The sequence below is a fragment of the Aotus nancymaae genome, unplaced genomic scaffold (assembly GCF_030222135.1).
Source record: "Aotus nancymaae isolate 86718 unplaced genomic scaffold, 86718_ANA_hifiasm-v0.15.2.pri h1tg000016l, whole genome shotgun sequence".
NCBI lineage: Eukaryota > Metazoa > Chordata > Mammalia > Primates > Aotidae > Aotus > Aotus nancymaae.
Window position 1 is genome coordinate 40,661,339 of NW_026988428.1, and position 22,762 is coordinate 40,684,100.

Here is a 22,762-nt window from a genome sequence, read left to right on the forward strand (position 1 = left end):
GCAGAAGCTAGGCCTAGACATAATTGAAGTTTTTATTCAATGGTTCATAATGCTCAGTACAACCCTATTCTTCTACCCTATATAGAGCTCTTGGTAGGGATCCCATAGCTGGAGCCATACATCTTCCCCCCATCCCAATGGACAAACAGATACTTTATGCCATTAAAAAAACAAAGAACTAAAGTATAATCAGAGTAGTTTCTTGGGCCAGGAATAACTTATATTTTGCTTTTCTATGAGACAGCATGGTAGTACAACCTGCTACTCCTACAAGAATATCCCTTAGAGATTTTGCATCCTGGGAAGTCATCCAGTCCAAGGATGAAAGCAGATCGGTACCGACTCAGGACAGGAAGGGTAGCTAAGACAAAAAGGGAAATCAATGGTATGCAAAACCATCTCGTTAGAAAGATGAAACTGAGGAGTTAATTGCTGATTACCTGAAAACAAGAAATCCAAACCAGAAAATAATATGTTTATTAAGAAAGACCACTATATATCTATAAAACTTTTATTAAAATTGGAATTAGAAACTATACCAAAAAAACTTTAAAAATACATAAGACATTGTTCTTTTTTCTTACAGAAAAGAGCGTGAAAATAAGACCCATGGCAAAGAGCCATCCCTGATAATTTTGTTCCTTTCAAACTTTCATGAACATTTAAATAAAATTACAAATATTTAAATAACCCTAAGCTATTACCCACAGGCTAAAACTTGCCCAGTAATTCCTTAGCCCTGTTATTTCAATATCAATTCCACAAACATGGGAAATTACGGCAATCGCAGGATGTAACAGTTTCTAATATTCACATTATGAACTATCTGTTATCATAAGAATGTGCTCATGCTACAGGCAAATTCAGAGAAGGTGATTTCACCATTTTCAAGTTATCAAGAGTATGAAAGAGGAAGATGACACACACGCAGAGTGGTGTGGAAATCCAAAGCCCCACATTTTGGGAGTCTGTGACAACTCCTGTCCCCCGCTAAAGCTACGAGTTGGTGTTGGCATGAATCTGCTTTGTTTATTCCCAGCAGGTTCTGGCTCATGTCACATAAGGCACCAACATTCTTTTCAAGGTAGTAACCATCTAGAATCCAACTAAACTGCAAACTGAATCTATAAGTTTAAGTCACCAAAAGACACCACTGGGTCACAATTATATAGGTTCCCCTAAAAAAAAAAAAAATCAATTTCTGCTATGTAGCAACAGAAACAAAAGGTCTAGTGCATTTGCCTTGTGCAATGGATATTTCATATGTATATTAATTGGTTTCAGTTAATACGTAATATGAAGGCATGATAAATGTGTCAAAACTGTTCTCGTTTCAGATAAAATTCTTGGCATTTCAATATAGGTTATTACCTCACATGTCAGACTTGAGTCTAGAGAATACTAGAAGGACATTTAATTTCCTTTCCTCCTACTTCCTTTTGTTACTCAATTCAGAGAACCATTTTTACGTAAGCATCCATCTGAGCCCATCTTTTTTTTCTAAAAGAACAAAAAGACTAAGGACAATTACATAATGCATTCCGAAGCCTTTTATGGATATCAGGGCCTGGGGGTACTATCTGGTCTATTTGGGTTCTTTCATTCACCAAAATTCTACTATACATGCCAAGGGTGAAAGGGAACACCATCAATGAAGAGAAGAGACGCTGGGCCCTAGAATGGAATCTATAGCATAAAATGGAACAGTGGGACCCAAAGAGTAATCATCAGCATAATTCCCTTTGTAAGAGATGTAAAAATCATGAATTTGAGGGGAAAAATAAACCAGTTTTGGTGGGATGCAGTGGCCAACAGGAATTACTTATTAGACGGTAACGAAGTTACTAAATTTTCCTTGTTTTTTAATCACTGTGTTCTCTTGGTCTCCTGAAGCAATCTCAGTGGAAAAGGAAAGTGAAAGAGAAATGTTTTATGCCACTTGCCTCTTGTATTCCCATTAATGAGAGTCTCTACATTAATGCTCTACACAATTTGGTCAGACTGATGAGAGTTGATAGATTTCCAATGCTGATGAGATCTGGAGCCCTGGAGCCCATTTATGGCTTGACATTTGCCAAGCAAGAGGCTGACATGGCAGCAAACATGACTCCGATGTCCATCTTACTTCATAGTTATTCCTTCAATTCTTGATGAGATTGGTCTGAGAGATGAAACTGTACTGAAATCACAAGAGCTATAACTGCTAGAGAAAATTAAATAGGGTCTTCAAGTAGTGACTGAGCCAGCAAACTAAGTGGCCAAGAGGGAGATAAGAGCAGCTCCTAAAGAAGGTTGAAGTCAAGCAATCTCCTGGAACACAGAGGCTCTGAAGCATCTGGGTGGAGCCGCAGGCAGGCAGGGCAAGGACACACAGCACACCAGAGCAGCACTGTCCTTGACTGTCTGAGACAACTCTCAGGCTGCAGAACCAATTGCCATCTCCACTGCCTACAGCTCAGGTCTCCAACTAACAGATAGGGAGTAAAAAACAGAGTTTGATTTTACTCACCTCAAATCTAAACACGGTGGGAAAAAAACTGGCCTAAAGATGAAAACTATATTTCATGGGGGTTTATTTATTTATTTATTTTTGAGACAGAGTTTCACTCGTTACCCAGGCTGGAGTGCAATGGCGCAATCTCGGCTCACCACAACCTCCGCCTCCGGGGTTCAAGCAATTCTCCTGCCTCAGCCTCCCAAGTAGCTGGGACTACAGGCGTGCACCACCACGCCCAGCTAATTTTTGTATTTATAGTAGAGACAGGGTTTCACCTTGTTGACCAGGATGGTCTCGATCCCTTGACCTCGTGATTCACCCGCCTCAGCCTCCCAAAGTCCTGGGATTATAGGCGTGAGCCACCGCGCCCGGCCCATGGGGGTTTATTAAACAGAGAAGGAGGAGAATCTTTCAGTATTTCACAGTGCTTTCTCATGGAAATAAAGACATGATCATGAAAAGTCACCCTTAGAGGCAAGCTACCACCTCCCTAAGTAGGGGAGGCACCAAAATCTCCGGAGAATCCTGAGACCACTTGCACAAGTTGAATGTTTTTTTAAAATAAATTTACGCTTAAATATGCTAGGTCTCAATTTCTATACCTAAGGTAAAAAATGGTATATTTCAGAAGTTTTAATAGTTCTTTGTAGATGATAACATTTTAACATGTACATAATTCACTAGGGTATAAAGGTTTCCCAGTGTAAAGTTCCTTTCACCCTTCAACTGTAGCCCACTGCATTTGCCCAAATACTGCTTCATTTTTCACTTTCTATTGTATGTCTCTTTCATGCCAACTGAGGTAGTTGTCACTTTAGGACAGTTTAAGGCTGTGGAAAATATTGGTGGAAATAATCAACTGCCCAGCTGGAGGGAAGTCTCAGAGCTGACCCTTTGGAAGTCAGCAATGGAGCCAGGTCTTTCAAAATTACCCACACTAAATGGCTGGTCTAAAGGAGTCATTACAGCTTTTTAAAAAATCATCTGCCTTTTTCATGATCATGGTGATCCAGTAAGTCTGATACTGTGCACTTGCCATGAGCATCTATCTTCCTGGCTAAAGTAATTACAGATTTTTCCAGGGTATGAGGATGAAGACCACAAAGAAAAAGAACCAAGCAAAGACAGACAATTGAGAATCTGCTTCGTCATAGATGACATTGCTGGCTTACAAGGGGTACTTTGCAATGGCGAAATAATCTAAAACTAATGCTATTGCAATAACAGGCAGCATAAATCTCACATCAGAAACATAATTACAAATAAGTGTAAAGTTCATGGAAAACTGACAACTGAATGAGGACCCAGAGGCATGAAGACAACCTGGAGTCTATTACCTGACAATGCAAATTGTGGCTGCTGCATAACACAAATTTTGTATCAGGAAACTACATAGTTTCAGGGCTTACAAATTAGCCAGATTTGGAGTAGTGTGGGTGGTGAGGAAAGGCTGAAAGGAATGGATAGAACATGTACATGAAGGAAGGGAAAGGAAAAGGAGACAGTTTCTTGATTTCACAGCAACTCAAAGATACATGACCCAATGACTGGAAAAATGGAGAACTTATAAAAAGCATCCAAATCCCCTAAAAATGATAACTTCTCCTAGTTAGCAGGAATAATGCTACTCTGAACATACATAGTTCACAGGTAAGGCATTTGACGCTTCCCGAAAGGGCAAAAGCAGGGCAAGAAAGAATGAGAAGGTAAGAATATGAATGTTTTTTAAGATGAAATTCAAAGTTGAATATAATAAAAAGCCCAACATACCTCACCTGCAGAAGAGCTACAGGCATGTTCCTAAAGGCAAATAGGACTTTATATCATATGTATGAGAACTAATTCAAAGCTTAAAACAACAGCTCCTGGGGCTTTAATGGATAATCCATATTAATAAATATGTAGGGGCCCAAGGGGTTTGTCACTCTGGAGTCCTTGCTGGTTCTGGAACATGAGTTTGTTACGTTTTTTAAAAGACATTCATTTAAAAAACAAAAAATGAAAATCTATTTTCCTCTCAAAACAGTTAAGTCAATAATTATTCTCAAGTCACTGAAATAAAAGCCGGAGTGAAGGAAGCTCAGATCTGTGAATTTCTCTCTGGAAGATGCAGACTATAGTCTAAAAGCATTCCTGCACTTAATAATAGTTCTTACTTTGGAGAGCCAGCCAGTGACAGAAATGCCATGACTGAATCAACTTTCAAAAAGGAGCTAAAATTCCCTGCTAGCTGTGGCCATCCAACTTCTTTGGGAACATAAAAGTGGACTGTTAGGTTGTTTTTTTTTTTCCTGAGATGGAGTTTCGCTCTTGTTACCCAGGCTGGAGTGCAATGGCGCGATCTCGGCTCACCGTAACCTCCACCTCCTGGGTTCAGGCAATTCTCCTGCCTCAGCCTCCTGAGTAGCTGAGATTACAGGTACGCGCCACTATGCCCAGCTAATTTTTTTGTATTTTTAGTAGAGACGGGGTTTCACCATGTTGACCAGGATGGTCTCGATCTCTTGACCTCGTGATCCACCCGCCTCGGCCTCCCAAAGTGCTGGGATTACAGGCTTGAGCCACCGCGCCAGGCCCTGGACTGTTAGTTTAACCAATGGGAAGTGAACTACCACAGCATTCACTACTTTATCCACTCTCCTTCCTCAGGGATCCTGTAGAGACCTCCCATTTCCAAAGGGAGGCCTTTTTAGGCCTCTTAATCAGTGGGAGAATGTCTACACTATTTTACTGTTTCAAAGGGTTGAAAGCAATTGCACAACACATGCAACATGGACCAAGGCACCAAATCACTCCACAATAAGATAACTGACCACCACCTAGGTTAGAAAGTTGTTCTGTGTGATAGCAGGACACCGAGTATATGAGTCTTCCTCCTCAGAGGACGCTTCCTCATAGATTTCATCCTGGGCAATAATGCTCCCTAATCCATACTCCTGCTCATGGACAGAAACTTCATTTGGTGTGAGGTGGGAAGAGCCTTCCACAAAGTCAGCAAATCTGGAAAACAGAAGATAATACTCATTAGAAATATGCCTTCTGTCCTTTCTGGTTTTCTTTCAAAATAAGAACAAATTGAAGCCCTTGTTATGCTCACAATTCAAATTACATTGAGTCTTGCCAACATCCCTGTCCTTACTCTGGCAGGTAAGTAGACTAAAGTGTGAAGTTAAAAGGAGAAAAGCAAAGCTGGGATCATAGGCCAATACCCCTGCAACTCTATCCTGCTTAATAAGCACTTGCCTATCCTTTCTAATTATGAAAGTGCCAAGGTTCCTTTACTCATCTGTAATCCTGATAAGAGAAGATTAAGGGGTGTCACACAGTTATTCATGTTTATAGCCCTATAAACTTTATGCCATCAGGATTCCAAATTGAAACTTCACATACTCATTGGTACAGTTGCTCCCAACTAAAAAGGAGGTGGGGGGAACCCTACCAACTCAGAGAGCAATGCAAAACTCTCAGAAGGGGAACAATATGGTACTGGAGTCTTTCCATCTTAATGCTACAATCAAAGCTAGAGTAGATAGTTCCCTGAGGAAACAGGTTACTTTTTAATGTGTGATTATATATCTACCTTTCTCTTGACTACTTGTAGATTAACAGGAAAACAAAAACCACAAGTGCATGATTCTCTAGAAGTATGATCTCTGGTAGAACTCAAGGTCACAATTACCCTTATAGATGCTTAGTATATCTGTCCAAGAGTTTACCTTTTTGGAGATTGTATTCGAGAAACAGTCTTCCAAGCAGAGCAGTCTGGACTGTTACAAAATTCTCGGAGCTCCTCTAAAGCCTTTCGGGTTTCTACCTCTCCTTGTATTCGATATTCTTCTTCTGTCAGGAGACGAGGGGGGACAGGCTTTTCTGCTGCCTTATACATCTTTCTGTGCTCACCAAAACAACATTATGAATCATTAATCAGTAATCCATATCTATCCTTACTTCTGGCTCCCTTTAGTGGGCCAAGCATACAGTAGACAGTCTGAACATTAAGAGTCATCACTCCTAACTTTTTTTTTTTTTTTTTTTTTTTGAGACGGAGTTTCGCTGTTGTTACCCAGGCTGGAGTGCAATGGCGCGATCTCGGCTCACCGCAACCTCCGCCTCCTGGGTTCAGGCAATTCTCCTGCCTCAGCCTCCTGAGCAGCTGGGATTACAGGCACGCACCACCATGCCCAGCTAATTTTCTGTATTTTTAATAGAGACTTTCACCATGTTGACCAGGATGGTCTCGATCTCTCGACCTCGTGATCCACCCGCCTCGGCCTCCCAAAGTGCTGGGATTACAGGCGTGAGCCACTGCACCCAGCCTCCTAACATTTTTCTATAGACATCTTTAGCTATGAGTGACAACTCAGAACAGTCAATATTATTCACTATTGCGAACAAACTCACATTATTTTCCTAAAAATGATAAAATACTTATTTTTTAATAGATGGGAAAATAACAAGAAAATTATGGTATAGGATTGTGGTCTTGGCTGGGCACAGTGGCTCATGCCTGTAATCCCAGCACTTTGGGAGGCCAATGCGGGCAGATCACCTGAGGTCAGGAGTTCAAGACCAGACTGATGAACATGGAGAAACCCCATCTCTACTAAAAAGTACAAAATTAGCTAGGCACTAGGCGTGGTGGCTCATGCCTTTAATCCCAGCTACTTGGAAGGCTGAGGCAGGAGAATCGCTTGAACCTGGGAGGCGGAGGTTGCAGTGAGCCGAGATCACGCCATTGCACTCCAGCCTGGGCAGCAAGAGCGAAACTCCATCTCAAAAAAAAAAAAAAAAAAAAGATTGTGGTCTAATAACTTGGTTTCCCAAACTGAAGGTATCACCTTCACTATCTACAATAGACAACCTCAGAACATTTTGTATTTATTTTGCAAAGTGACAAAACATTCTATGAATTACATCTTAAAATAAGACTAGAACCTCCAGAGCAATCTGAAAGTTAATGAGAAATAATCTGAAACGGGCCTGGCGCGGTGGCTCATACCTGTAATCCTAGCACTTTGGGAGTCCCAGGTGGGTGGATCATCTGAGGTCAGAAGTTTGAGACCAGCCTGGCCAACATGGTGAAACCCCATCTCCATTAAAAATACAAAAATTAGCCAGGCACGGTGGCGCATGCCTGTGGTCCTGGCTACTCAGGAGGCTGAGGCAGAAGAATCGTTTGAACCTGGGAGGTGGAGGTTGCAGTGAGCCAAGATCACATCAGCCTGGATGACAGAGCAAGACTCTGTCTCAAAAAAAAAAAAAAAATCTGAAACCAGGATATCTGAATGAGCATAAGGTATAAAAGTGATATAATCTGCGGCCAGGCGTGGTGGCTCACACCTGTAATCCCAGCATTTTGGGACACCGAGGCAGGCAGATCACCTGAGGTCAGGAGTTTGAGATCAGCCTGGCCAACATGGTGAAACCCTGTCTCTTACTAAAATTACAAAAATTAGCCAGGTGTGGTGGCACATGCCTGTAATCCCAGCTATTCGGGAGGCTGAGGCAGGAGAATTGCTTGAAACCAGGAGGCAAAGTTTGCAGTGAGCCGGTATCACACCACTGCACTCCAGCCTGGGTGACAGAGCGAGCCACGGTCTCAAAAAAAAAGTGATATAATTTGCACCACCTTGTGGTAACAGGAACACATGACATTTTACTAGATGTTTTTATTTTATTTAAAATGACTAGAATAAAAATATAAAAATGCCTACAGAAAGTTAAAAAAAATAGACTCGGGAAGGAACAAAAGTGGAAGTACAATACAACAACTTTTCATTAACAAAGAGGCTCCCAGGTCAACACCTCTGTATCCTCTTGCTGCAAATGCATCCCACACTGTCAATAGTTACATTGCCTTTCAGTCACCTGTAGGTGATGTACAGCCACTGAATTGGGTATTCCAGGTTCTTAGTACACAGAGCAATGATGATAATGGCAAGGGCAATATGTGGTATCTGGATGCCAGAATACATGAAACACAGGCCCAACAGCTGCAAGGTCCAGGTCAGCAGGTTGATACTTCGTTCATTCTCTAAGGGCCCATACTTGTAACACACTGCAAAACTCATGAATCCAACTGTCAGGACATAGCCTATAAGAAGAGTTATCAGAAGACATTCTTTTTCATCTATACTTGGTAAAAATAATTTGTGTGGGACGCAGTAGTAAATTTACTGTATAGCACCCATTGAACCAGGAAATCAGGTAAGATTTTAACTTAATTATTCACACTTTTTTCTTAAAATATACTTATCTAAGTTTCTATCATTTCTGTTGTCCCATATTTATTTAGTTCGAATAGAACATTAAAGCTGCATGTTGAACAACCCTGAAATAAGTCTATTTAAAAAAAGCAATATATGGAAATCCAGATTAGTCACCTCTTAAAGGATAAATCAAACGTTACTATCTGTATGACCAAAGGATTTTTACTTTGTAGATAAAATCTACAGCAGTTCATTCGGAAATGAAGGAGAGAAAAAAGTTAACTGCAAAGTCCTTTACTTAAGGTCCCCAAGTATATTTAAAATATGATTACATTAATAAAGTCAATTTACAGCTTTTCAGAGAGATGTTTATTGTGTAAAGAAAGGTATACTTATAAATACCAACAAATGAATGTCTTCTCCTTAACAGCACCATACTAATTTAAGAGGTGACCATTGTAGAGGGAGAGGTTAGAAATATGTGAAAAACTGTGATTTTTAAAAAGTTTTAAAAAATGACATGGGATTGGCGTGGTGGCTCATGCCTGTAATCCCAGCACTTTGAGAGGCTGAGGTGGGTGGATCACCAGGTCAGGAGATCGAGACCACCCTGGCCAACACAGTGAAACCCTATCTTTAAACATAAATAAATAAATAATTTTTGAAAAACATGACATGAACTATTAAATCCCATAAGCAGTCAACATCTTTTCATGATCAAATTAACTGAAACAGCCTATAAACGTACAAAAAGGAAAGCAAAACCAACAACACTTACTTAAAAGATACTGCCAGTAACACCTCCAGATCTCTTGTAAATTTTTAAAAACTAGTTGAATGAGGTACAGAGAAAAAGACCAGCCTCCCACCAGGATGACGTAAATGGGACTTTTCTAAGACAGAGAGTAGAAGTGAAAGCAAAAAGTTACAACAGGCTTTCCATACATAAAAGAAGCAAAATGGAACTATGATTTCAAAAAAAAAATTCAACCCACTCAAAATGCACAAAAACTACTTCTCTTAAAAATATGTCCTTTATACTTAAAATGATACAGTCTGCAAGGAACACTGGGAAGATGAGATGCTAAATAACTTAAAGCCTGGCTATATAATTAAAAAACAGGAATGAGACTTTAATACCCCTCTGAGCACAGGATTTTATATAAAAAGAGGGAATTTGTAATCAGGCTCCAAGATTCATCGTGGAAAGTACCTTTCTGAATCAAGGAGAGTAGGACATTGACTCATCAGCCATCAATACACATTTTCAATGTTCTAAGATTACCCAGGAAAACAGTCCTTCAGCTATCCAAATTCATCCTAGCTGCACATGAGGATTCTGATACTTACCTTAGGCATAAACTTAGATAGTATAAAAATGATGATTAGTAGAGAGGCCACAATTCCCACACTCATCCCGGTGGAGTAGTAAAATATTTGACTTCTGCAGAAAGAAAATGTATTTCATGACCATATGCATATATTTCATACATAGCACTGTTGAAACTAGGACAACTAACACAGCCAAAAGATTGTAAAAGGTACAAGATTAGAGTGGTACAAGCATACATCAGAGATATCTCAAATTTGGTTCCAGACCACTGCAATAAACCAAATATAACAATAAGTGAGTCACACAAATTTTTCGGTTTCCCAGTGCATATAAAAATTATGTTTACACTATACTATAGTCTATAAAGCATACAACAGCATTATGTCTTAAAAATGTATATTTCTATGGGTGGGCCTAGTGGCTCATGCCTGTAATCCCAGCAGTTTCAGAGGCGAAGGCAGGCAGATCACGAGGTCAAATCAAGACCAGCCTGGCTAACACGGTGAAACCCCATCTCTACTAAAAATACAAAAAAAAAATTAGCCAGGTATAGTGGCGCATGCCTGTAATCCCAGCTACTTGGGAGGCTGAGGCTGGACAATTGCTTGAACCTGGGAGGCAGAGGTTGCAGTGAGCCGAGATCGCACCACTGCACTCCAGCCTGGCAACAGAGTGAGACTCCATCTCAAAAAAAAAAAAAAAAAAAAAAAAAAAGTATATTCCTTAATTAAAAATACTTTGCTTAAAGACTGCTAAAGATCATCTAAACCTTCAGTGAGTCATCGTCTTTTTGCTGGTGGAGGATCTTACTTCCATGTTGATGGCTGTTCTTATCAAGGTGGTAGTTTCTGAAGGCTGCGGTGGCTGTGGCAATTTCTTAAAATACAATGAAGTTTGCTGTATTGACTCCTTTCATGAAGATGTCTCTAAAGCATGCAATACTGTCTGACAGCATTTTACCAGAGAACTTCTTTCAAAATTGGAGTTAATCCTCCAACAGCATTAGCCCTTAACAAGAGGATGACCCCTCCTATGAAGCTAGGCACTGATTTCTCTCTAGCCATGGAAGTCCTCAATGGCATCTTCTTCCAGTATAAGGCTATTTTGTCTACACTGACAATCTCTTTAGTTATAGCCACCTCATCAATGATCTTAGCTATATCTTCTGAATAACTTGCTACAGCTTCTATATCAGCTCTTGCTTCACTTTGTGGGTTTTTTTTCTCACTCTCTTGCCAAGCTGGGGTGCAATGGCGTGATCATGGATCACTGCAGCCTCGATCAATGGGCCCAGGTGATTCTCCCACCTCAGCCTCCCAAAGAGCTGGTACCATGCCTGGCTAACTTTTTGATATTTTTTGTAGAGGAAGGATTTCACCATGTTGCTCAGGCTGGTCTCGAACTTCCTGGGCTCAAGTGATCTGCCCGCCTCAGGCGTCCAAAGTGCTGGGACTACAGGTGTTAGCCACCACACCCAGCCCACCTTGCACTTTTATGTAATGAAGACAGCTTCTTTCTTTAAACCTCAAGAACCAAGAACCTTCACTAGCTGCAAACTTTTCTTCTGCAGCTTCCTCACTTCTCTTAGCCTTCACAGAATTGAGGAGAGTTAGGGCCTTGCTCTGGATCAGGCTTTAGCTTTAAAAAAAAATTCTATCTGGTTTAACCTTCTCAAAAGCCAACTAAAACTGTCTCCATATCAGCAATAAGGCTGTTTCACTTTCTTATCATTTGTGTGTTCCCTGTTTTTAATTTCCTTTAAGAACTTTCCCTTTGTATTCACAACTTGGCTGACTACTTGGGACAAGAGGCCTAGCTTTCAACCTATCTTGCCTTTTGCCATCCTCACTAAGCATAATCATTTCTAGTTTTTTTATTTAAAGTGAGAGATGTATGACTCTTCCTTTCACTTGAACACTTACAGTCTACTGTAGGGTTATTAATTGGCCTAGTTTCAATATTGTTGTTTCTCAGGGAATAGGGAGGCCCAAGAAGAGGGAGAGAGACAGGGGAATCACCAGTTGGTGGAGCTGTTAGAACACTCATGACATTTATCAATTAAGTTCACTTTCTGATATGGTTTGGCTGTGTCCCCAACCAAATCGCATCTTGAATTGTAGCTCCCACAATTCCCACGTGTTGTGGGAGGAACCTGGTGGGAGATAACTGAACCATGGGGGCAGTTTCCCCCCTACTGTTCTCATGGTAGTGAATAAGTCTCTCAAGACCTGATGGTTTTATAAGCGGTTTCTCCTTTCACTTGGCTCTCATTCTCTCTTGGATGCTGCCATGTAAGACGTGACTTTTGCATTCCACCATGATTGTGAGGCCTCCCCAGCCATGTGGAAATGTGAGTCCATTAAACTTCTTTAAAAAAAAAAAGATACGGTTTCACCATAATGGCCAGGCTGGTCTTAAACTCCTGACCTCAGGTGATCCACCCACCTCAGCCTCCCAAAGTGCTAGGATTACAGGCGTGAGCCACCGTGCCTGGCCTAAACTTCTTTTTCTTTATAAATTACCCAGTCTCAGGTATGTCTTTACCAGCAGCATGAAAACGGACTAATCTGTCTTACATGGGCATACGGTACCCCAAAATAATAGCAATAGTAGCATCAAAGATCACTAATCATGGATCACCATAACAGATATAATAATCATATGAAAAATTTGAAATATTGTAAGAATTACTAAAATGTGACACAGAGACACAAAGTGAGCACATGCTACTGGAAAAAATGGTGTGATAGACTTGCTTGACACAGGGTTGCCACTAACCTTCAATTTGGAAAGAAATACACTATCTGTGAAGCACAATAAAGTAAAGCACAATAAAGCCTGTATTTGCCCAAAACCTGAGGTCAGAGAACTGTAGAGACTGATACCATGTAGTTACTACCAGATTATGAAGATTAATGTCAAAGGGTTTCCCTCAAATAGTTCACAATAATAAACCTCTGCATAATGTCCTATTCCCATCCCCATCTTTCTCAACCTGATTATTATTATTATTATTTTTTTGAGACAGGGTCTCACTTTGTCAACCAGGCTGGAGTGCAGTGGTGTGATCATGGCTCACTGCAGCTTCAACCTCCAGGGTTCCAGTGATCCTATCTCAGATTCCCAAGTAGCTGGGATTACTGGCACACACAACCATGCCTGGCTAATTTTTGTATTTTTTTGTAGAGGCATGGTCTCAGTATGTTGCCTAGGCTGGTCTTAAACTCCTGGGCTCAAGTCATCCTCCCACTTCAGTCTCCCAAAGTGCTAGAATTATAGGTGTGAGCCACCGCAACCAGTCCTCATTCCAGATTTTTTCTACCAGTTATTCCTCCCTATTTCTCTCAGCATCCCCAAAATAAGGAACAACTTCCACCAACCCCATTCCAGCCCAACTTCAAACTCCAATTTGTTAATCTTTCATTCACTACTCCAGAAATACTTTTTACTTGTATATAAATTTAATGTTGATTTTACCTTCATTCAATGTTTATTTAGCTACTTATATGTTTTTTTCATATTAGTACACCTGTCTTAGCTAGTAGGTTCCTAAAAGAAGAAAATGAGTAAGAACTTGATTTTTTTTTTTTTTTTTGAAACAGGGTCTCCCTCTGTGGCCCAGGTTGGAGTGCAGTGGTACGATCTTGGCTCACTGCAACCTCCTCCTCCAGGCTCAAGCAATTATCATGCCTCAGCCTCTCCAGTATCTGGGATCACAGTCACATGCCACCATGCCCAGCTAATTTTTGTATTTTTTGTAGAGACAGAGTTTCACCATGTTGCCTAGGCTGAGCAGTTGATATTTGTCTCTTTACAACTGAACAAAATGAAACTCATCAACCCATGGATCTGTAAAGATGACAACTTAACACATTACTTCTAGCAATAGAGAGGGTGATGATGTTCCATTTCACTGTATTGACTAAGTCCTATCAATCTAATGATGGACCAACCTAATGTGGGAATTTCATTTCTGCCAATATCGTTCAAATAAGAAAAAACAAAAATCATAATACACATTAAAGCATTTTTTAAAATATCCAAGCAGGCAATGGCCAAGCCATAAAGGTTCTGGAAATGGGAATGGCAGTACTTAATAGTTATTATGATAAAACCCAAGCAGGATAGATTTGAGCCATGTCATTCTACACACTAGTCTTAGAACCTACCTGCTCAGCAAGTCTCCACAAAAAAATAGCATAAGTCCAAGAAGGAAAACAAGAAAGAGTTTGGGATCAAATCCTGAAATAAATAAATATTTTTGCTTAATAAGGGAACAAAACAGCTTAAGGCATTATAGGATAAAAGACAATATTGGCAGTATTCATCAGCTACAGTAAAAATAAATGCAAACAGCCCACCTAAAAAGCATTGTAAATTCCACCTAAAGCCTGGGCACCCTTCCAAAGTATAATTAGGTCTCTGTCTAACCTGTATTTGCCTGAAGATCTTATTTTTATTTTGACTACCTATGCTAAGGTTAAAATAAACTCAAGCTTCGTTTCGGACAGAAACTGTACATAGTACCATCAGCAATTCATGTAATCACCCACAAGGGGTCTCTATCACTCTGGCTTTCAAGTTTTAAGGCACCCAGAATCATGGAATTCAACAGATTTCCCCAAAACTGTGGGTCAGGGCCTTGTGTTGTTCTCTAACTGGGTGCTTTTCTTGCCCAACAATACCACCTACTTCCCTTTGCTACAGAGCACTGTGCTGGAAAAGCCTACACGCAAATACATCTCACTCAGGACCAGGGGGCCCTAGGAAAGGCCCCTTGGTGGCATACCAGATACTCCCACAGCTTTCACATTCAAGAGCTCTAAGTCTACAGGAGGCCCACAAACAGAACAGAAGCAGGAGGAATCAGTAAATGTAGAAGGAACGTCAAAAAACAAGCCAACCCTACGCAACCAAAGAACCCTAGGACAAATGGAAGGGCACAACCTATTTCATAGCTAAACCTGGAAACATTTCTGCTACTTACATCCCAGGATCCTGTATAGTAACCAAGGGGAAACAAAGTTAGAGAGAATTCAACAGGATTCGCCTCCTCTGAAACTTTCTCAGTCATTTCCCAGTTCCACTGAATAAGTTTTATTTTATTTTTTTTTGGAGAGCTCGTTACCCAGGCTGGAGTGCAATGGCACGATCTCGGCTCACCGCAACCTCTGCCTCCTGGGTTCAGGCAATTCTCCTGCCTCAGCCTCCTGAGTAGCTGGGATTACAGGCATGCGCCACCATGCCCAGCTAATTTTTTATATTTTTAGTAGAGACGGGGTTTCACCATGTTGACCAGGATGGGCTCGATCTCTTGACCTTGTGATCCACCCGCCTCGGCCTCCCAAAGTGCTGGGATTACAGGCGTGAGCCACCGCGCCCGGCCTGAATAAGTTTTAAACTGCAGTGGTTTTCATCTTTATTTATGGTTCCACAAATACTCTTTTTACTTGTGATTTTTTTTTTTTTTTGAGACAGTCTTGCTCTATTGCCCAGGCTGGAGTGCAGTGGTTCAATCTCAGCTCACCACAACCTCCGCCTCCCGGGTTCAAGTGATTCTCCGACCTCAGCCTCCTGAGTAGCTGGGACTACAGGCACACACCACCACGCCCAGCTAATTTTTTTGTATTTTTAGTAGAGACAGAATTTCGCCAAGTAGATCAGGCTGAACTCGAACTCCTGACGATGTGATCCACCCACCTTGGCCTCCCAAAGTGCTGGGATTACAGGCGTGAGCCACCACGCCCAGCCTTTACTTGTGAATTATTAATATTCAATTTTACCTTTCTCCAATTTTTATTGCTTAGCCATTCACGTCTTCAAATGTAGACATGTACACATCAGACAGTTACCTTTGTCTAGAAGTGTCCAGAAGGTAGAATATATCTACCTGATTTACTCTAAAAGTATTTGACATATATGCTCAGGGCCACTGGTAGCATACTGTATTAGGAATAAAAGTCTTCACAGTTCTAGGTAAGGAGGTACTCAGAATTTCCTTAGATGGAGTTTCAATTCTAGGCCTAAAGTGTCTGATGTCAGGTGAAGTCTCCATGAACTGTTTGGAGCAGTGGTATACTCAGGGTTATCATCAGAACCCAACTAGAGCTGTCCTGGGCGACTTCTCAGTCTCACTAATTATATCCCTCAAAACTCAGTCCTTATCACTATAGAATCCATCAGAAAAACAGAGGTGAGACTTACTCCGGATCACAATGACACTGTACTTGGTGTCTTTCTCTATAATCTCAACTTTGAGGCAGGTTTTTGTGCTGTATACACCCACGTTAATATAGGTGTCATTCAATTTCTCTTTTAAAAAGGAGGAAAAAAAGTTCCAGATACTAAACTGCTCTAGCTCCTTCAGTTTCTCCTCATTCTCCACCTGGATGACTCGAACCAATTTGGAACTATTTACGTGGATCTGTAACAAATAAAATCAGGATGAGAAAGAAGGAAGTAGGAATTTTAATTTTTCACAAATACAATTTTTTAAAAAACCCTCAGAGTAAACAGCTAAATCAGTAATAGTGCCAGTTTTCCACAAAGCTTATCAGAAATATAGAAATGCAGTGGCTAAAACATAATTGAGCAAATAACACTGCACATGTTACAGAGAGACAGCTGTTAGAATATCTTCTTGTTAACATGATCTGAATCTACTATTAGGCCTGAACATAAAGGAAAAAAGACTTCCAAGCTAAAAGTTATCAATAGAGATATTTGAGATCACACAAAACAAAGGTCTATAATATTAAGAAGATTGCCAGGCATAAACTGCCCCAGAAAACTAAAAGGTTTCCATAATGACAGGCCGAGTTCAATCCGTTGTCACAAGTCACTGATTGTGGGTAAATGTTGGTTATAATGTGTCCCAGATTAGAGTATGACTTTTTTATCAGACAATTTTTTTAAAGAATTTTTTTTTTTAATCCACAAATTGGCCAGGCATGGTGGCTCATGCCTATAACCCCAGCACTTTGCAAGGCTGAGGCGGGCAGATCACAAGGTCAGGAGTTCAAGACCAGCCTGGCCAATAGGGTGAAATCCTGTCAATACTAAAAATACAAAAATTAGCCAGGCATGCTGGCACATGCCTGTGGTCCCAGGTACTTGGGAGGATGAGGCAAGAGTCACTTGAACCCAGGAGGTGGAGGTTGCAGTAAGCCAAGGTTGTGCCACTGCACTCCAGCCTGGGCAACAGAGTGAGACTCTGTCTTAAAAAAAAAAAAAATCCACAAGTCCACCCTTATGTTTTTGATGTCAACAACAAATGCCCTTATCAGTAACTATGCTTATACCAACTACAACATTTCTGAAAGGACTCATTTTGTTCAATCACTATTATGGCCAGACATTCTTGTTTGCCAGGTGACTTAACAGTGTTATGAAATATATGAGACCAAAGTCATTCTTCAGCTCAGGGGGCTTACAAAATATCTCATGTAGGCCGGGCGCGGTGGCTCACGCCTATAATCCCAGCACTTTGGGAGGCCGAGGCAGGTGGATCACAAGGTCAAGAGATCGAGACCATCCTGGTCAACATGGTGAAACCCCGTCTATACTAAACATATAAAAAATTAGCTGAGCATGGTGGTGCGTGCCTGTAGTACCAGCTACTCGGGAGGCTGAGGCAGGAGAATTGCTTGAACCCAGGAGGCGGAGGTTGCGGTGAGCCGAGATCGTGCCATTGCACTCCAGCCTGGGTAACAAGAGCGAAACTCCGTCTCAAAAAAAAAAAAAAAAAAAAACTCATGTAGAATTAGAATAGAATAGGAATAGCAGGGCAAAAGTTTACATCCTGACAGGCACGTAACAGTTTCCAGCCCAAAGAAGGCATACAGTCTTTAAAAAGAAAGAGGGGGGCTGGGTGCAATGGCTCATGCCTGTAATTCCAACACTTTGGGAGACCGAGGCAGGCAGATTACTTGAGGTCAGGAGTTTCAGACCAGCCTAGCCAACATGATGAAATCCCATCTCTACTAAAAATACAAAAAAAATTAGCCAGGTGTGGTAGCACATGCCTGTAATCCCAGCTACTTGGGAGGCTGAGGCAGGAGAATCGCCTGAACCTGGGAGCAGGAGGTTGCAGTGAGCCAAGATTGTGCCACTGCACTCCAGCCTGGGCAACAGAGGGAGACTCTGCCTCAAAATATAAAAAATAAAAACAAAAAATAAATAAAAAGAAAGAGGTATATATGTGTGTGTATGCACATACCCATGCTGGAAAATGAAGGACAAGAAAAGGAAGCAGTTTCTTTGGGTAAAGGAGGGAGAAGGAAAGAAAGTTTATCTTAGAGTACTATAATCTACTTGAGAAACCAGAGAGGAATACAAAGTAGGCATCGATGCTTATTGATGAAAACACAATCAGGATAATCTCAACCCTAACAAGATTGTTAATAACTTTTTTTTTAAGTATGTGAAGGGGAGAAACGTGTCAAAATACTCATAATCACCAACAGACATAAATTTACAGAAGCTGCCCCTGCCAGAGGATTCCAAATTATTACCTGTATTCGTGTCCATATATCATGCCATTTTGGGATAAGCACATTTTTGTAACAGAATTGTTGGCTGGCATGCTTTTCACAAACTTGGGATTCCTGAAGCATGACCACATTTACATCAATTTCAGCTTTATGCAAAGAAAGGAAATAAGAATTAAACATAATAAGCTAGTAACTGTAACTCATTTCATGAAAAAAATTAAACTAACCACTTTCCTAAACTTTGGATTAAAACATTAGCCAGACTGAGAAATAAGAAAAAAAAAAATGAGAAGAACTAAGGCAGAGTCTTATTTCTGTCAAGTTTAATAATTTAAATATGACACAGTCATTCAGTCAGACAAGTAATAAAAACTACTACTAAGTATTAGGACATTATGCTGTCTCATTTAATGTTCCCATCAATGCTATGAGGTAAGCACTCTCATAATCCCTATTTTATAAATGAGGAACTGATGTTTAAGAAAGGTTAAGTAATTTGCTCCAAAATCACACAACAAGTAAATAGCCTGAGATTCACCCCTAGGCCTGACTATGGTCTTAAGCACTAGATATACTGCCTGTCTTATAAAGGAATAGTTAAAGTAAGCTAAAATACTCCGTCTGTTGATTTTCTCTATCCCTTTACTGAGTAGAACAGAATTGGCAACTTTATTTTATTTTTGAGACAGGGTCTGGCTCTGCTGCTCAGGCTGGAGTGCAGTAGTGTAATCATAGCTCATTGCAGCCTCAAACTCCTGAGCTCAAACAATCCTCTTACCTCAGCCTCCCAAGCAGCCAGGATTACAGGTACATGCCACTACACTCAGCTAGTTTTTTTTTTTTTTTTTTCCAGAGACAAGGTCTTACTACGGTTGCCCAGGCTGGTCTTGAACTTCTGGCCTCAAGCAATCTTCCCACATTGGCCTCCCAAAGCACTGGAATTACAGATCTGCTGCCACGCCTGGCCAGCAATTTTTTTTTTTTTTCAGACAGGGTCTCGCTCTGTCACCCAGGCTGGAGTACAGTGGTGCGATCTTGGCTCACTGCAACCTCTGCCTCCCAGGTTCCAGCGATTCTCCCATCTCAGCCTCCTGAGTAGCTGGGATTACAGGCATGAGCCACATCAACTGGCTTTTTTTTTTTTTCTAGTAGAGACAGGGTTTCACCGTGTTGGCTAGACTGATCTCGAGCTCCTTCCTAGCCTCAAATGATCGACCCACCTCAGCCTCCCAAAGTGCTGGGATTACAGGCGTGAGCCACCGTGCCCAGCCAGCAATATTTTTAATATACAGTACTTTAGGAGGATACTAAAAGATTTTAAGTTTGCTTCCTTCCAGTTGTTTTGTTTCATGTCATGTTTTAAGAACAGGCAATGATTACATGCAGTCCCTCTGGTTAACCAAAATAGAAGATTCTCCTCTCAATTTAATATCAGCTAATTCAAGGTTTAAAAGTGAACGCTGTCCGGCCCAGCATGGTGGCTCACGCCTGTAATCCCAGCACTTTGGGAGGCCAAGGCAGGTGGATAACTTGAGGTCAGGAGTTCAAAACCAGCCTGGCCAACGTGGTGAAATACCGTCTCTACTACAAATGCAAAAATTAGCTGGGTGTGGTGGCAGATGCCTGTAATCCCAGCTACTTGGGAGGCTGAGGCAGGAGAATCACTTGAACCCAGGAGGGGGAGATTGCAGTGAGCCAAGATCGTGCTACTGCACTCCAGCCTGGGCGACAGAGCAAGAATACATCTCAAAAAAAATAAATAAAATAAAAGAAATAAAAAATTGGGACCAGGCGTGGTGGCTCATGCCTGTAGTTCCAGCACTTTGGGAAGCCAAGGTGAGGGGAATGCTTGACCTCATTTACATCAAGTTGAGATCAGCCTGGCCAACATGACAAAACCCCAACTCTACCAAAAAAAAAAAAAAAAAAAAAGGCCAGGCACAGCAGATCATGCCTGTAATCCCAGTTACTCGGGAGGCTGAGGTAGAAGAATCGCTTGAACCTAGGAGGTGGCCAAGATGGCACCACTGCACTCTAGCCTGGGTGATATAGCAAGACTCTATCTCAAAAAATAAATAAAAATGTATACACAAAGATGTTCACAAACTTACAACAATGAAAAACTAGAAATACCACAAATATCCAACCAATAGTACAAGCCACCAATACCCAACCAACAGTACAAGCCAATACACAACCAAATGTTTACTCCAGAAACATTAAAAAAATAATGATTTTTAGCCAGGCAGATGGCATGTTCCTGTAGTCCCAGCTACTTGGGGAGACCAAAATAGGAGTTTACAGTGAACCATGATTGTGCACTGCACTCCAGCCTGAGTGAAGGCTGCATGTGGTGGCTCGCGCCTGTAATCCCAACACTCTGGGAGGCCAAGGTGGGCGGATGACGAGGTCAGGAAATCTAGACCATCCTGGACAAGATGGTGAAACCCCATCTCTACTAAATACACAAAAATTAGCTGGGCGTGGTGGCACATGCCTGCAGTCCCAGCTACTCTGGAAGCTGAAGCAGAATTGCTTGAACCCAGGAGGCGGAGGTTGCAGTGAGCTGAGATTGTGACACTCCACTCCAGCCTGGGTAGCAAGACTCCATCTCAAAAAAAGAAAAGAAAAACTTAAAAGAGAAAGAGACTACTGATCGAGTGCTTACTATGTAGGAGCATTTTTGCCTATATTTTCTCTTTTCCTCACCACAACTCACTACCCTATTTATTGAGAAGTTTATTCACATAACAGTCCTTCAAATGTTATCCTGGGCCATCTTCTAAGGATGCTGAGATCACCTTAAAGCTGTAAGGGCCGAGGTGGGTGGATCAAGAGGTGAGTCAAGAGATCGAGACCATCCTGGCCAACATGGTGAAACCCCGTCTCTACTAAAAATACAAAAATTAGCTGGGCGTGGTGGCATGCACCTGTAGTCCCAGCTACGCAGGAGGCTGAGGCAAGGGAATTGCTTGAACCCGGAAGACAGAGGTTGCAGTGAGCCGAGATCACACCACTGCACTCCAGCCTGGCGACAGAGCGAGACTCTGTCTCAAAAAAAAAAAAAAAAGCTGTAAGGATAATCTTCAAGTGGCAGCATGAGACAGGCAGGAACCAATGGGAGAGATGAAAGAGCATGGCCAAGCATGGTGGCTCACTCCTGTAATCCCAGCACTTTGGGAGGCTGAGTCTGGTGGATCACCTGAGGTCAGGAGTTTGAGACCAGCCTAGCTAACATGAAACCCCACTTCTACTAAAAACACAAAAAATTAACTGGACATGGTGGCACGCATGCCTGTAATCCCAGCTATTCGGGAGGCTGAGGCAGGAGAATAACTTGAACTAGAGAGGCAAAAGTTGCAGTGAGCTGAGATGGTGCCACTGCACTTCAGCTTGGGCAACAAGAGCGAAACTCCATCTCGAAAAAAAAGAAAAAAAAGGCCAGGCGCGGTGGCTCATGCCTGTAATCCTAGCACTTTGGGAGGCCGAGGTGGATGGATCGCCTGAGGTCAGAAGTTCAGAGTTCAAGACCAGCCTGGCCATCATGGTGAAACCCCATCTTAAAAAAAAAAAAAAAAAAAAAAAGGCTGGGCGTAGTGGCTCACACCTGTAATCCCAGCACTTTGGGAGGCCAAGGCGGGAGGATCCTGAGGTCAAGAGATTGAGACCATCCTGGACAACACGGTGAAACTGCATCTCTACTAAAAATACAAAAATTAGCTCAGCGTGCTATTGCACGCCTGTAATCCCAGCTACTGAGGAAGCTGAAGCAGGAGGATAGCCTGAACCCGGGAAGCGGAGGTTGCAGTGAGCCGAGATCGCACCACTGCACTCCAGCCTGGTGACAGAGCGAGACTCGTCTTAAAAAAAAAAAAAAGCGAGAGAGAGAGACCATAATGTGTGTTTATGAGATACCAGTTACTCGGGAAGCTGAGTCAGGAGAATCGCTTGAACCCGGGAGACAGAGGTTGCAGTGAGCCGAGATCGCATCACTGCACTCCAGCCTGGCAACAGAGCGAGACTGTCTCCAAAAAAAAAAAAAAAAAAAAAAAGAGAGAGAGATTGTAATGTGTGTTTGAGATACTACGATCTTTATTCTCTTGAGTTTCAACTTCCTCCAGCGGATTCTAGAAAACCTCACTTATTTTTCTGTTGTGAATTTAATGACAAGGGTGTTTTCAGAAACACACTCTAAAATTTTCTGGTTTGGAAGGGAAAGAGTTTCCTTTCC

General features: G+C 41.6%; 2 protein-coding genes across 6 annotated transcripts in view; both read right to left on the reverse strand.

Moving 5' to 3' along the window:
* MYO1A (myosin IA) overlaps positions 1-5,364 on the reverse strand; it is a 30,835-nt gene extending 25,471 nt beyond the window's left edge. The window contains exon 1 of the mRNA XM_012469694.3: positions 5,317-5,364. The gene's annotated coding sequence lies outside the window, so the exon portion shown is untranslated. The remainder of the gene's footprint in view (positions 1-5,316) is intronic.
* The window catches only part of NEMP1 (nuclear envelope integral membrane protein 1), a 30,411-nt gene that overhangs the window by 6,293 nt on the left and 1,356 nt on the right, over positions 1-22,762 (reverse strand). For 2 of the 5 annotated variants that reach the window (XM_012469696.2, XM_012469695.2), the window contains exons 2-9: positions 18,553-18,677; positions 16,244-16,463; positions 14,209-14,281; positions 10,057-10,150; positions 9,485-9,599; positions 8,366-8,591; positions 6,214-6,387; positions 5,317-5,497 (exon numbers count right to left, since the gene is read on the reverse strand). In XM_012469696.2, coding sequence (XP_012325119.1) covers positions 5,317-5,497; positions 6,214-6,387; positions 8,366-8,591; positions 9,485-9,599; positions 10,057-10,150; positions 14,209-14,281; positions 16,244-16,463; positions 18,553-18,677 — 1,208 coding nt within the window. Of the gene's footprint in view, positions 1-497; positions 5,498-6,213; positions 6,388-8,365; positions 8,592-9,484; positions 9,600-10,056; positions 10,151-14,208; positions 14,282-16,243; positions 16,464-18,552; positions 18,678-22,762 lie in introns of those variants that run through there. The other 3 variants (XM_012469697.2, XM_064377254.1, XM_012469698.2) reach the window with 2 other exon arrangements.